The 16,289-nt window shown below is 41.9% G+C and overlaps 1 protein-coding gene across 1 annotated transcript; it reads right to left on the bottom strand.

The window, feature by feature from the left end:
• Positions 1-14,742: 14,742 nt before the first annotated feature.
• Positions 14,743-16,003, bottom strand: PRR15 (proline rich 15). The gene is made up of 2 exons (XM_011280445.4): positions 15,915-16,003; positions 14,743-15,824 (listed from the first exon to the last, which is right to left on the bottom strand). Exon 2 carries the CDS (start codon positions 15,715-15,717, stop codon positions 15,328-15,330), a length of 390 nt encoding a protein of 129 aa, XP_011278747.2. The 5' UTR covers positions 15,718-15,824; positions 15,915-16,003; the 3' UTR covers positions 14,743-15,327.
• Positions 16,004-16,289: the final 286 nt, after the last annotated feature.

Below are 16,289 nucleotides of genomic sequence, written 5' to 3'. Positions count from 1 at the left end.
TTAAACACACGTACAGACTCATACGTATAATACATGCTTTAAAAAGTAACTGGAAGATGGGGAGCCTGGGTGGCTCAGTTGGTTAAGTGTTTGACTCTTGATTTCAGCTCAGGTCGTGATCTTATGGTCAGGATCTCATGGTTGTCTGATCGAACCCTTGTGTGGAGCCTGCTTAAGAGTCTCTCTGCCCCTCCCCTGCTCAAATCTCTCTCTCAAAAATAAATAAATAAATAAAAGTAACTCTTTAAAAAAAAAAAAGAAAATACACTCAGAGGTGGTAGTGTTATGAGGCAATTTTATTTAGTTTTTTCCAAAGGATTGGTGATGAATTTGTATTAATAGCATGATAAGAAAAAGAGATTTATAAAATTTATGGGAAAGGCTTTGAATTTCTAAACTGCTTCAGGGTCTTCTTCAAAGTTGTACAGGGCCTGGGGCAAGTCACATTTTTATGCTCCCCCTTCTTCCCTCTGCACAAATATTGCATAAACAGAATTGAAGCTTGGTTATAATAAGCATGGCTAATAGTTATTAAAGGTTTACCATGTGTGGAGCAATTTTATGTACTTTCCATGAAACCTTCATATCAAACCTTCATAACAAACCAAATAATTGTATTTTTTTTAAGATGAAAAAAATTTAAAGCCTAATGGAAGTATCAGACAGAGAAGGACACATTCTATATCATCTCACCTAGATGTGGAATCTAAAAAAAAAAAAAAAAAAAAAAAAAATCAAATTCACAGAGAACAGATTGGTGGCTTCCAGAACAGATTACCTTCCAGAGGTAAGGGGTGGGGAGATGGGTGGGAAAAAAGGTATAAACTTCCACTTATAAGATTAATAGATTCTGACGATGTACAGCATGGTGACTATCATCACCATTTCTCTCTGGTACATTTGAAAGTCGCTAAGAGAGTCAATCTCACAAGTTCTCAGCACAAGAAAAAAAATCTGTCACAGTATGAGGTATTAAGGTTATGCAAACTTAAAGTGGTAATCATTCTACAACATACAAATATCTTGAATCGTGTTGTACACCTTAAACCAATACAATGTTAGGTGTCAGTTATGTCTCAATACAACCAGGGGGAAAACAAAAACAAAGAACAAAACCCCACAAACAAAACAAAAAAACAAACGAACAAAAACTTAAAGCCCAGCGAGGTTGTGTGACTCAGATAGCTTCCCAGACAGTAAATGGAAAAGCCAGAGTTTAAATCTAACCCACCTGAGGCGCCTGGGTGGCTCAGTTATTTAAGCATCCGACTCTTGATTTCAGCTCAGGTCCTGAGCTCACGGTTCGGTTTGTGAGATGGAGCCCCACCTTGGGTCCTGCACTGTCAGCACAGAGCTTGCTTGGGATTCTCTCTTTCTTTCCCTCTGTGCCCCTCCCCTTCTCATGCTCATGCATGCTCCCTCTAAACAAACAAACAAATGAACATTAAAATAAAATCTGACCCATCTGACATCAGAGCCCACTGTCCTAACTACTATACTATTCTTGTCAGAAACTGGATTTAGATCTTCATTGGCCCAGCAGTGAGCACTGTGCTGGGCACAGCAGAGCCAGCAGGAATCAGAGTCGTTCTCCGAAATAACTTACCATCTGCTGGTGGAGGAAGGGACAATACTCCTGCACAGTCCGCTGCAGGAACCCAGACGAGGGGGACCTAACTCCATCTGGAGGCTCTTACTGGAGCAACCAAAGTCATCGTTGAAACTGAAAGGAAGAGTAGGAGTTATATCATGATGTGTACTGTATACAAAGAAAGAGAGTTCCAGTAGCTAGAAGAGCTGTTATGGGTGGATCTGATCACAGCCTCCCCAGAATATGTCAATGGCAAGGGGCACCGTGCTGATTGCAATGCTACTCTGGAGTTTGTTGCAGGTATTGGAAATCTGGTTTGTTTTTGAATAGAAAGGTAGACACTGCTTTTTTTACATATACGTTACAGTAATAGGATTTTTGACCTTGCAGTGTCTGAACTTTCATAAGTGACAAATGAAAACCCAGAGCAGGTAAGTGGTTTGCCTGAAATCACACAACCACTGGTTAGACACTTGAGTCTAGAACCTGGGTTTTCAGTCAGGCAGGCCAGTCTGTCCTTTCCTGAATCCTATCACCTTTGGGGCATAGTTCCCATCTGTTCATGGACTCGCACCTGCTGCGTCAGGCTGTGTAGGGCGTTTACTGTGCAAGAGTATCTGCTGTGGGAACGGATCAGGGCTGAAGTCCACCCAGAGGAAGAAGCACCTTTTCCCCACTTTGCAAAAGTACTTTATAGCAAGCAATTGCCCTCTTGAAACTAACATAGCCAACCTACAGAAATCTAAATTTCTTCCCATTCTTATTCATGCAGTGATATTTCCTATATTTTTACCCATAGGTTCAAATAATTTAGTGATTAGTGCTTTAGAGCCCACTGGCACATGGTTCCAGTTCTAGAAGGTACATTTCCAGTAAGTCCTGTCGGTGTGGCACCACAGTAACTTCTTTGCCAATGAGCAGTTCATGGCTGTACCCTTTCCAGCAAGGTTGGAGGAGTTGAGGCAAGAGAGGGCCTTCCTTGAGTGATCTATCTCAGCTCCAGGGTAGTGGCCGCCCCTTATCTTCCTCTATACCTCTTTTTTTCAGGTTCTCTTTACTTCTTGCTGGCCAGTCTCTCATTACTTCTTACGAGCCATCCCTGTTATGGATAATAATTCTTTATATTAACGTGTTCCTGGTTCAAATTACTATGTTTTCTCTCTCCTGATCAGACTGTGGCTGATTCACAACCCTCAGACATTTCTCTATCAGCCAGCCATAGCCTGCTTCCCTAGAGGAGTTGCATTCTAGCTGCATGTGCTATCTGGAGGGTCCATATCCTAGTAGATTATCCAGGAGTTCATGCAGGGGAATGAAAAATAAGCATTGCCCCCTCCAATTCCCCTGAGCTCCCCAAGAAAAGGGACAGAGAGACATGGGATCATATGCACATAACATGGCCAGTGGTGGTGGGTAACACAGGCTTGAAGGTACCACTCATAGATGTTCCCAGTAGCTGTGTTTTGGGAGAAGGAGGTCCCTGACAGTTACCCGGGAGGAGACTCTTGAATCTTGAAGGTAGATTGAGGCTGTTCCAGGCAGGTGGGCCAAGAATACGCCAAGCAGAGGTAACAGGGCAAACTGTTAGCTATTTGTTTCTAACATGAATATTGAGCCTGATGTTCCTGTAGAGCAGAATGACCCCAACTGTTGGGTCAGATGACAACATGGTGTTGGTAGCACCACACCATAAGGTTGTAGCCTTATTACAGTTTATAATTCTCCTCCCTGGCACCCATGTGACCATCAGTACTGAATAGGTGGTGCCTTTGTGTTTTAAAGTAAACAAGGAGCATTATGTGAACTAACTTTTACAATCAGTTGCTCAAAATTGCAGAATGCTCAAAGAGAGTTTTAGAGCTGGAATATAGACTCCATCCCATAATTTACAGAATAATCAACGGACACCAGATTGCAAAGACTCGTGCAAGAACAAGTCAGAAAGAGAACGATGATCAAGTGTCGTGGAAAACTGTGTGGGAACTTTTTCTTGCCATTCTTGTAGGGTATGAATCAGCAGTTACACTGGTTGGCTGGCATTAGAAAGAAATTAATAGCCTAGCGTATTGTAAGTCAAGGAAGATCCCGTCAAAAAAAGCATGTCCCAGGAGGTCCAAGATGGGTCTCATATTGCCCACTCAATGGACAGGTCAATCAGTGGCTCTTCTCATGGCTAGGTACCTTTAGCTTCTTCAATATTACCCTCTCTAGTTTTAGGGCCAGACATTTTGTCTTATGGGTAACAGTCTTGTTATACATCTCAGAATCAAAACCACTTCCTCATGGATATTTTATTTTATTTTATTTTATTTTATTTTATTTTATTTTATGTATTATTATGATTTTTTTTAATTCACGTCAAAGTTAGTTAGCATATAGTGCCACAATGATTTCAGGAGTAGATTCCTTAATGCCCCTTACCCATTTAGCCCATCCCCCCCCTCCCACAACCCCTCCAGTAGCCCTCTGTTTGTTCTCCATATTTAAGAGTCTCTTATTGTTTGTCCCCCTCCCTGTTTTTATATTATTTTTGCTTCCCTTCCCTTGTGTTCATCGGTTTTGTCTCTTAAAGTGCTCATATGAATGAAGAAATATGATATTTGTCTTTCTCTGACTAATTTTCCTTAGCATAATACCGTCTAGTTCTAGTTCCACCCACATAGTTGCAAATGGCACAATTTCATTATTTTTTATTGCTGAGTAATACTCTATTGCATCTATATCTTTATCTATATCTATATCTCATATATATATGGTGTATATACATACATATACACCATATATATATATACACCATATATATGTGATATATATGTATACACCATACCATATACATACATATACACCATATATATATATACACCATATATATATATGATATATATCATATATATATATACCACATCTTCTTTATCCATTCATCCATCGATAGACATTTTGGCTCTTTCCACACTTTGGCTATTGTCAATAGTGCTGCTATAAACATGGGGGTTCACGTGTCCCTTTGAAACAGCACACCTGTATCCCTTGGATAAATGCCTGGTAGTGCAATTGCTGGGTCGTAGGGTAGTTCTATTTTTAGTTTTTTGAGGAACCTCCATACTGTTTTCCAGAGTGGCTGCCCCAGCTTGCATTGCCACCAACAGTGCAAAAGAGATCCTCTTTCTCCGCATCCTTGCCAACATCTGTTGTTGCCTGAGTTGTTCATGTTAGCCATTCTGACAGGTGTGAGGTGGTATCTCATTGTGGTTTTGATTTGTATTTCCCTGAGGATGAGTGATGTGGAGCATTCTTTCATGTGTCAGTTGGCCATCTGGATGTCTTCTTTGGAGAGGTGTCTATTCATGTCTTTTGCCCATTTCTTCACTGGATTATTTGTTTTTTGGGTATTGAGTTTGATAAGTTCTTTATAGATTTTAGATACTAACCCTTTATCTGATATCTCATTTTGCAAATATCCTCTCCCATTCCATCGGTTGCCTTTTAGTTTTGCTGATTGTTTTTTTCGCTGTGCAGAAGCTTTTTATTTTGATGAGGTCCCAATAGTTCGTTTTTGCTTTTCTTTCCTGTGCCTCCGGAGACGTGTTGAGTAAGAAGTTGCTGCGGCTAAGGTCAAAGAGGTTTTTGCCTGCTTTCTCCTCAAGAATTTTGATCACTTCCTGTCTTACATCTAGGTCTTTCATCCATTTTGAGTTTATTTTTGTGTATGGTGGAAGAAAGTGGTCCAGGTTCATTCTGCATGTCGCTGTCCAGTTTTCCCAGCACCACTTGCTGAAGAGACTGTCTTTATTCCATTGGATAATCTTTCCTGCATTGTAAAGATTAGTTGGCCATACATTTGTGGACCCATTTCTGGGTTCTCTATTCTGTTCCATTGATCTGAGTGTCTGTTCTTGTGCCAGTACCATACTGTCTTGAGGATTACAGCTTTGTAATACAGCCTGAAGTCTGGGATTGTGATGCTTCTTGCTTTGGTTTTCTTTTTCAAGATTGCTTTCACTATTGGGGTCTTTTCTGCTTCCATACTAAATTTTAGGATGGTTTGTTCTAGCTCTGTGAAGAATGCTGGTGTTAATTTGATAGGGATTGCATTGAATATGTAGATTGCTTGGGTAGTATTGACATTTTAACAATATTTGTTCTTCCTATCCAGGAACATGGGATACTTTTCCATTTTTTGGTGTATTCTTCGATTTCTTTCATAAGCTTTCTATAGTTTTCATTGTATAGATTTTTCACCTCTTTGGTTAGATTTATTCCTAGGTATTTTATGGGTTTTGGTGCAATTGTAAGTAGGATCAATTCCTTGATTTCTCTTTCTGTTGCTTCATTATTGGTGTATAGGAATGCAACCGATTTCTGTGCATTGATTTTATATCCTGCAACTTTGCTGAATTCATGGATCAGTTCTAGCAGTTTTTTGGTGGAATCTTTTGGGTTTCCATATAGAGTATCATGTCATCTGCAAAGAATGAAAGTTTGACCTCCTCCTGGCCTATTTGGATGCCTTTTATTTCTTTGTGTTGTCTGATTGCAGAGGCTAAGACTTCCAATACTATGTTGAATAACAGTGGCAAGAGTGGACATCCCTGTCTTGTTCCTGACCTTGGGGGGAAAGCTCTTAGTATTTCCCCATTGAGGATGATATTAGCATTGTGTCTTTCATATATGGCTTTTATGATCTTGAGGTATGATCCTTCTATCCCTACTTTCTTGAGGGTTTTTATCAAGAAAGGATGCTGTATTTTGTCAAATGCTTTCTCTGCATCTATTGAGAGGATCATGTGGTTCTTGTCCTTTCTGTTATTGATGTGATGAATCACATTGATTATTTTGTGAATATTGAACCAGCCCTGCCTCCCAGGTATAAATCCCACTTGGACGTGGTGAATAATTTTTTTAATGTATTGTTGGATCTGGCTGGCTAATATCTTGCTGAGGATTTTTGCATCCATGTTCATTGGGGAAATTGGTCTATAGTTCTCCTTTTTAGTAGGGTCTTTGTCTGGTTTTGGAATCAAGGTAATCCTGGCTTCATAGAAAGAATTTGGAAGTTTTCCTTCCATTTCTATTTTTGGGAACAGCTTCAGGAGAATAGGTGTTAACTCTTCCTTAAATGCTTGGTAGAATTCTCCTGGAAAGCCATCTGGCCCTGGACACTTGTTTTTTTTGGGAGATTTTTTATTACTAATTCAATTTCTTTACTGGCTATGGGTCTGTTCAAATTTTCTATTTCTTCCTGTTTCGGTTTTGGTAGTTTATATGTTTCTAGGAATTTGTCCATTTCTTCCAGATTGCCCATTTTATTGGCTTATAATTGTTCATAACATTCTCTTATTATTGCTTGTATTTCTGCTGTGTTGGTTGTGGTCTCTCCTCTTTCATTCTTGATTTTATTTATTTAGGTCCTTTCCTTTTTCTTTTTGATCAAACTGGCTAGTGGTTTATCAATTTTGTTAATTCCTTCAAAGAACCAGCTTCTGGTTTCATCATCTGTTCTACTGTTGGGTTTTTTTTTTTTTTTGGTTTTTTTTTTTTTTTTGGTTTCGATAGCATTGATTTCTGCTTTAATCTTTATTATTTCCTGTCTACCGCTGTTTTGGGGTTTTATTTGCTATTCTTTCTCCAGCTTTAAGTTGTAAGGTTAGTTTGTGTATCTGAGACCTTTGCTCCTTCTTTAGGAAGGCCTGGATTGCTATATACTTCCTTCTTATGACCGCCTTTGTTGCATCCCAGAGGTTTTGAGTTGTGGTGTTACCATTTTCATTGGTTTCCATGTACTTTTTAATTTCCTCTTTAACTTCTTGGTTAGCCCATTCATTCTTTAGTAGGATGTACTTTAGTCTCCAATTATTTGTTACCTTTCCAAATTTTTTCTTGTGGTTGATTACAAGTTTCATAGCGTTGTGGTCTGAAAATATGCATGGTAATGATCTCAATGTTTTTGTACCTGTTGAGGGCTAATTTATGTCCCAGTATGTGATCTATTCTGGAGAAAGTTCCATGTTCCCTGGAAAAGAATATATATTTCACTAGTCCAGAGTGTCATTCAAAGCTATTGTTTCCTTGTTGATTTTCTGATTAGATGCTCTGTCCATTGTTGTAAGTGGGGTGTTGAAGTCCCCTACTATGATGGTAGTATTATCAATAAGTTTTTTTATGTTTGTGATTGATTTATATATTTGGGTGCTCTCACATTTGGAGCATAAATGTTTACAAGTGTTAGGTCTTCTTGGTGGATAGACCCCTTATCTATGACATAATGACCTTCTTCATCTCTTGTTACAGTCTTTATTTTAAAGTCTAGATTGTCTGATAAATTCTGGCTTTCTTTTGTTGACCATTAGCATGATAGATGGTTTTCCATCCCCTTACTTTCAATCTGAAGGTGTCTTTAGGTCTAAAGTGGGTCTCTTAGGAGCCCCTGGGTGGCTCAGTTGGTTAGGCGTCTGACTTTGCTCAGGTCATGATCTCACAGTTCATGGGTTCGAGCCCCAGGTCAGGCTCTGTGCTTACAGCTTGGAGCCTGGAGCCTGCTTCAGATTCTGTGTCTCCCTCACTCTCTGCTCCTCCCCTGTTCACATTCTGTCTCCATCTCTCAAACATAAATAAACATTAAAAAAAATTTTTTTAAGTGGTATCTTGTAAACAGCATATAGACGGATCTTGTTTTCTTATCCATTCTGTTACCCTATGTCTTTTGATTGGAGTATTTAGTCCATTGACATTTAGAGTGAGTACTGACAGATATGAATGTATTGCCATTATGTTTATTGGAGAGTTGGAGTTTTTGGTGGTGTTCTCTGGTCCTTTCTAGTCTTTGTTGCTTTTGGTCTTTTCGTTTTTTGTTGTTTGTTTGTTTGTTTTTCATCTTTTCTCCCCTCAGAGAGTCCCCCTTGAAATTTCTTGCAGGGCTGGTTTAGTGGTAATGAACTCCTTTAATTTTTGTTTGTCTGGGAAGCTTTTAATCTCTCCTATTTTGAATGACAGCCTTGCTGGATAAAGAATTCTTGGCTGCATATTTTTCTGATTCAGCACATTGAATATATCCTACCACTCTTTTCTGACCTGCCAAGTTTCTGTGGATAGGTCTGCTGCAAACCTGATCTGTCTTCCCTTGTAGGTTAAGGATTTTTTTCCCCTTGTTGCTTTCATGATGCTTTCCTTGCTTGAGTATTTTGTGAATTTAACTATGATATGCCTTGTTAATGGTCAGTTTTTGTTGAATCTAATGGGAGTCCTCCATGCTTCCTGGATTTTGATATCTGGGTCTTTCCCCAGGTTAGTATAGTTTTCCACTATGATTTGCTTACACAACCCTTCTACCCCTTTTTCTCTCTCTTTATCTTCTGGGACCCCTATGATTCTGATGTTGTTCCTTTTTAATGTGTCTCTAATTCTTAAATTGTACTCTTTTGCCTTAGATTTCATCTTTTTTCCTGCTTCATTATTCTCCATAAGTTTGTTCTCTATACTGGTGAGTTGCTGTTCTGCCTCATCCACCCTTGCCCCCGTGGCATCCATTCGAGATTGCAGCTCAGTTATCACATTTTTTATTTCATGTTGACTAGCTTTCACTTCTTTTATGTCTGCAGGAAGGGATTCTAATCTATTTTTGACCCCAGCTAGTATTCTTATTATCGTGATTCTAAATTTGGTACAGAGATCTTGCTTGTATCTGCGTTGATTAAATCCCTGGCTGTCATTTCTTCCTGCTCTTTCTTTTTGGGTGAATTCCTTTGTTTTGTCATTTTGAAGGAAGAAAAGGAATTAATAAAGTAAAAAAAATAAAATTAAAAAATTAATAACAACACACACACACACACACGCACACACACACACACACACACAAATCAAATAAGTGATTCTAGATCCCAGGTGTGTTTTGGTCTGGGTGTTGAAAGGGGCCTGTTAGATTAGAGAAAAAAGGGGAACAAGAAAAAAAAGGAAAAGGTTTGAAAATTTGAGAAAATGAATATAATGAAATAGAATAAAATGAAATGATGGAAGTAAAATATAATTTGAAATTTTTTTAAAAAGTAAAAAATATAGTAGGAAAAATTAAAGAAAAGTATTTTTAATAAATTGAAAATAAAAATAAATTTTTTCTCTTTCTGTATTCAAGAAAAAGACAAAAAACGAAAAAGAAAAAAAGAAAATTGAGTAGATGGATCAGTGAACAGACTGAAATATAATTGAAATTACATCATTTTCCCCTAGAAGTCAAACTGTGAAGCACTTTATAGCAGTAAACTAAGCAGGTGGACAGACTTCTGTTCCTGAAAATCGAGGTTGGTCCCGTTGGGCGTGGCTCCGTGTAATGGCTCCGTTCTCCACTAGATGGTGCTGCTTAGCTTACTGGGGTGGATTGTTGTGGCACTTGTAGGTGTGTATGGGCATGTGCGGGAGTGGTGAAAATGGCATCACCCAGCTACCCAGTCTTTACTATCAGAACTCTGTTCTCTCTGATCAGTAATTATGCACCCATCCTTTGTCTCTGGCTTCTGTCCACTCCCCACTTTTACACTGTTGTTGACCAAGCCATCAGGTTGCCAGGTGTCACCTCCCTCCTGAGTTTTATCTTAGACTTGGCTGTGTTTCCCGATCCCTGACTTCTGAGGAACTACAGTTTTGACCTGTTCTGACCCTCCATAGGAGGGTCTCACTGAGCAATGGCTGCGTGCAGGCCACACCCAAGAACGTTTCTTGGTCCGTGCTGCTGCCAAGGCCCAGAGACTGCAGCTGGGTGCCAGCCCGCCCCAGAAAAGTTCACGTGATCATGTAGCAGAAGTGTTTCAGGGATTATGGAAAATCATGACACACATCTGCCACCAGGCTTCACCCTTAACGACCTTGTTCCAGAACCAGTGAATGTGGTTGTTCTCTGGGGTCTTCTGGGACCTCTGGGGTCTGCTGGGGTGGCCACAAGGGCTCTACCACATGTTGTCCCAGCAGGGGAACTCCCTCTCCCTGTGTGGCCCGAGGACCCCCCCAACTTCACTCTGCTCCTGGGTATTTGCGCTTCCCACCAGAGCACCACAAGGTATTCAGCTGCACAGTTTCAGACTCTGTGCTCCCCCTATTTATAGAGACTTAATGGAATTTAAACCCTCTCCTTTCTCCCTTTCTTGTTCAGTCCCTGTGGCTGTTTCCACTTTCTCTCCAGCTGCTTTGTGTGTGGGGGTGCTTTTCCCATACTTTCCCTCCATCTCTGTCCTCTCTCCACAAGCAAAAACAGCTCCCTGCCCTCTGTGGCTTCTCTCTCCCCCAGTTCACCTCTCTGTGCCACGTACCTGCTGAATTCTGTGGTTTAGGTTGTGCAGATTGTTGTGTGAATCCTCAGATCAGTTTTCTAGGTGTGCAGGATGGTTTAGTGTTGATCTGGCTGTATTTCATCAATGCCAGACACAGAAAATAACTTCCATGCTGTTCTGCCATCTTAGCTCCTCCTCTGATCAGTGTTTTCTCCCTCATGGATCTTTTCACTGCATGAGGTTTATCAACAACTCTGGCATGGCAATTATGAGCCCATGATTTTGTCCTCTGTAGCACAGTTCAGTTTGGAAGCACAGCTAATTTCCTTGCTTTGAATACCCAGAAGGATTGCTTATGCGTTCTTATTTCTTGTGGTCTATAGCTGTTTCCATTTCTGTACAAATGGTTAGCTGTCCTCTGCTAGGGAAGGCCTGTGCTGTTTCCTTATGTCCTATCTCCTTAGTGATAATCTTCTCTTATCACGAATGCTATTCTTCAAATTCCCAGTCTGCAGGGCCATCTTTTGACAAAGTGGTTGTGAATATGCCATGCCTGCAGGAGGCCAGGGAAGGCCTCTGTGCCTCCTGGTACCCCTTCTTCTTCAACTCTGAGCTTAATGGGAATGCATGTGCCATGGCTCTGAGGCAAGTGAGAATGGGGTGCGGGAATACAGAGAAGAGGTGGGAAGAAAAATACCTAATGGCCACCCTGCTCATCAGTGACAAAGTTTGCCTGGGGCTGCACACTTGTTTCTAGTCTAAGGTCCTTGTATGTTGACCCTGGAAGGGGATAAAATATCTCTCGTCCCACTTTCTACTTACCATGGAGATACACTTGAGCTTATCCCAAGAAAGAATCTCCTACATTTCTGTATAATTATAATAAAACACTCCACGAATAAAATGGACTTTTATTATTATTTTTAAATAGATTTAAAACAATTTTTTAAATGTTTATTTATTTTTGAGAGAGAGAGAGAGACAGAGCATGAGCAGGGGAGGGGTAGAGAGAGAGACACATAAAATGCAAAGCAGGCTCCAGGCTCTGAGCTGTCAGCACCAGAGCCCGATGCAGGGCTTGAACTCACAAACCGTGAGATCACAACCCGAACTGAAGGCAAACACTTAACCAACTGAGCCACCAAGGTGCCCCTGAAATAGATTTTGAGAAGATCAGTTTCCCTTACTGGATCTATCAGGCCAGCTTTTTGTGTGTTAGTTTCTAGTCTGGCTGACACTACTCAGCCAGGGAGAAGTAAAAATCTTGCTATCTTTTCCTCATAAAAGGGTCCGGTGGTCACTGGATATTATTATCCCACTCTAAGTTATTCCTTTCTGGTTCACTTTCTTTGAAATTATTTCTGTGTATATTTTTATTTATTATTTGAAGGCACCAAAATGTTTCTTCTGAATATCTCAGGAGTGTGATTTTTGACAACGCTTTAGCCAATGCTACTGTTCATTGGGTTTACACTTTCTTTCTAAGGATGTGGCAAAATCAGGCTTGCTGAGTTCACATTATGTTTCAAAGCACAATAAGTACTTCCCAGGGTCACACTGAAGCAGAAAATCCTGACTGTATATACAAAACGGAATCTCCGCTCTCGAGATGCAAGTCAGGATGGGTTGAACAATGAAAGCATGAACACAAAGGGACGTTCAGGTGACCGATGATATGAGTCACTGCTCGGCTACTGATTTTGCAAGGAGAGTCGCAGAGGAGAAAACCATCCTGTGCATAAAACTATCATGGTTGTGAAAGAATTTAGCAAACACACAACTAGATTTTTGTCCCTTTCCCCCCATATCATTTGGAAGTGTGGTATTAACATTTTTTTAATGGTTTCCAAACTTGTGGTTGAAATTTCATTTGTAAAGGGGTTTAAAGAAAGCAAAAGTCTCTAATCTAATTAACTCCAAATTTAATTCAACACCTTCCCTTGATTTACTATACATTATCATGAGGTTTAAAAAAAAATGTAAGTCTGTATATATGAGAATGTAATTAATCATCTGTAAAGCGTATAAATCCCAGTAAGACACTTTGTCAAATTATCTCATCTTACCCATGATCTTTTTATCCCACCAATTTTGCCTGGTTTCTGATTTCACTGAGTTGGGATTAAATCAGTGCATTCCTCCCACTGCACAATTAGGACTGCTCAAAAACTCTGTAATTACAAACCGCAACCATAGATTGTGAATTGCATTCGCTGTCATAACTGCCATTAGCATGGTTTTCGATTCTTCCAGAACCGCGAGGTAAAGATACCATGCTGATAAGTTCCATGCTATAGGTCTGCTATTGATTATCTGCAGCAATTCTAGACTTGGATGGGATCCCAAGCTAGATGCAGAACCTGGGAAGATGCCAATGTTTTGTGAACGCAAAAGTTCTTAAGAAGAAAAAATGTTTTTTAAAACAATAAAACTACGGATGAAAGAATGAGTGTAAAAGTTTTAAATTATGCAACTGCAGGCTTAATTTTGTGAATGGGTATAGTCCTAATCTATTGGTCCTCCTGGGAGGGGAAAACTATTTGGGATGCTTATTCTGATTTTGACTACTTTCTACAAAGTGAAATCAAAATGCTTTATGAGGGTGTTCCAAGGCTTTATTTGACAGTTTCTACTTGCTTTACTCCCAGTGATCTGCCAAGCCCACGTGTCCCTTCTTAGCATGAATCTCCCCAGCATGTTCTCCTCTCCCTCTTTTGCATCAGAGTCTAGAGAGGGGAGGCCCACTTAAAACAGATTTGAAGTCTTCCTCATCCAGGAGGCTCACCCTGATGACTCTTTGGTTACGTACTCTCAGTTCTAAATACACAGCAAAAAAGTCTTTTCAAGATTAAAAAAAAAAAAAAAGCTCAAACATTCTCTCTTTTAATGTAAGGTGTTCATAATCCTCATATAAAAAATTTCCTTTGGAGTAATCTTTGGTATGTGGAAACTCATATATCAAATGGTAAACTCTATTATTGTGCTGGTACCCAAGTTTGATTCATGAGGTTAGCCATTTTCATCAAGTTTCATTGCTCAATCTCTTTAGCCAATGAACATGTTTTGGTATTTTATAAATTACTAATTTGAGAGAAACAAAAATCTGCCTCTTTCTATAGAACACATTTAGAAGCTCCAATCAAGTTCTTGCTTGTAATTATCTAAACTACACACACACACACACACACACACACACACACACACACACACACACACACACTTTGACCACTACAATTTCCCTATGTATTTCTGGATGTTTATAAATGAACTGAATTGTGGTGGAAAGAGCCCAGTGGCCCTTAACCACTACAATAACTCCTTGTAATTTGCTGAAAGCAAGCGGTATTCATTTACTCCTTTTCTTGAAGTTCATAACAAAAGCAAACAGGTGGATTTTTGTTCAGAATCTTCAGATTAGTACATCTAAAGGCTGGGAAACTAGATAAATGCATAAATCAGACTAAAGTAAGCTTTTGCAGCAAAGGGGTGGGAAAAGGAGACGGCTTTGCACAAACTAAGGGTCCAGTCCATTTGTTTAAGGATTTTCAGAGAATTGTTAGTATGGTTAACAATACAATAAAGAATTACTACTAGCATTGTGAGTTACTCTACTGTCTGAAGAGGTACCGAAGTAACAAAGAGAATTTAGGAATAATTATTTAGTACTTCCCCTTCCCTTCCTCAAATTTAATTAGTAAATAGAGACATCCGGCTAACTGGTGCCAGTCGGGGGTGTTGCTAGTTCTGAGAAACGTGCCCCTCCCCTAGCTTTCCAGGAGTAGCTGTTGTACTGTGTGGCAAATGATTAACTCTGTCACTTTGGATTTCGTATGCCTGCTTTTAAGTATGACAGACTTCAGTCTTGCAATGGAAAAAACACAAATGTCACCTTAAGGCTTACGGTGCAGCGGGTTTAATGGTCCACACTAAAACAGGCAGTACAGTTTTGTAGTTCAACATTAAAAGCAATCTTGCCTTACTTCTAATGCTTCTAAGAATGCTTCCTGGTCCCTCTCAGCCCTTCCCTTAGGTACGAGTCTACACAAGTACTTCTAAAGTGCATTTCTCTGGCGTTAAAAACAGCAGTGTGATTTGCTCTCCAACAGCGAGTCCTGAAACGGAGCACTGCTTCCTCGTTGGAGGGGCTGTGCAGTTCCAGGTGAGTGACCCACTCAGAGAAGTACCCTTCTCACTCCCCAGGTGGCACAAGGGGCCACTCTTGGGGGGAAAAAAAGGATTATGCCAACTTCCTCTGTGGCAGGTATCTTCGCTTACCACAAGTACATATTCAGTGCCTCCTCGAGCCATGAAATATTGAAAACTTAACCGACACTTCAATTTCCAGGAAATTAAAATCGTGGAGGCCTCGTGTGAATACTCAGAAGTTGGTGGGATTAGAACCAGGTTACCGGGGCGGGCCGCAATTCTCGGGCTAGGGTAGGGAGGAGTGGTGGGGAGAAAGACAGTCCCGCTGCGCTGTGGCTATTGCTTGTCGTCGTGGGGGTCACCAGGGAAGCCCGCCTCCTCAGGGGACCTGACTCCTTCGGGGAGCAGAGTGGCGCGCACTTTCCTCTTCTCCTTAAAGCGGCCGGAGCGCGAGATCTTCAAATTGCGGCGGCTGCTGCCTGACTTCTCCCCGCACAACTTGTCCGGCTTGTGGGGCTCGCCGGCGCCCCCAAAGAGATTGGGGTGCTGATTCTCCCGGGAGCTGCCAGTCCAGTCGGCGCTGGGTGGCGCGGGCGGCGCGGGCTCCCCGGGGGCAGGCTGGGCGGGAGGCTGCGCCCCTACCGCGGCTTCCTTGCTTTTCTTTCTGCTGTTGGTTAGCGATTTCCACCAGGACCCAGAGCTGCCCGTGCCGCCGCTGTCGGCCATGGCCGGGCGGCGCGGGGCGCGGCAGGTGGGGAAGCGCCCTCTTTCCCGGTGGGGCCGGCGGTCCGCGGCAGGAAAGCAGACTACGGGGTGGAAGCCTAGGCGGCGGCCTGTACCCGGGAAGCAAACAGAACGTGGTTATGGGTTTGTCCAAGTCACGTGCCCCCAACCCCACTTCCTCCCCTCGCTCCGCGCGTCACCGGATCGGCCCGGGTCCGAGCACCCGCAGGCCGGGAGCTACGCGGCCCTCCGAGGGCACCGCCGCGTCCCCGGGGGGCGCGGGCGGACGAGTGATGGCCTCCAGGGCGCCACCATCTGGTCTCCAGACACCTTGGCTCTCCCCCGCCTCAACCCTCGCCTGGCCTCCAGGGCCGGTGCGGTGGTCTGCGCGGGGGCCGCCGGGGGAGGTTCCCGGGCATGCGGATGAAGCTGGCCCCAGAGGAAGCTGGCCTGGCCTGTTACCCTGATTGTAGAGGGACGCCCCAAAGTGACCCAGCGCGGCCCCGCGGGGCCTCCTCTTGGATGAGCACCTGAGCGGAGGGCGCTCGGAAGGGGGTGTGCTATGGGTGAGCACT

This window comes from Felis catus, chromosome A2, assembly GCF_018350175.1.
Source record: "Felis catus isolate Fca126 chromosome A2, F.catus_Fca126_mat1.0, whole genome shotgun sequence".
NCBI lineage: Eukaryota > Metazoa > Chordata > Mammalia > Carnivora > Felidae > Felis > Felis catus.
This window is presented reverse-complemented; position numbering and strand designations above follow the sequence as displayed.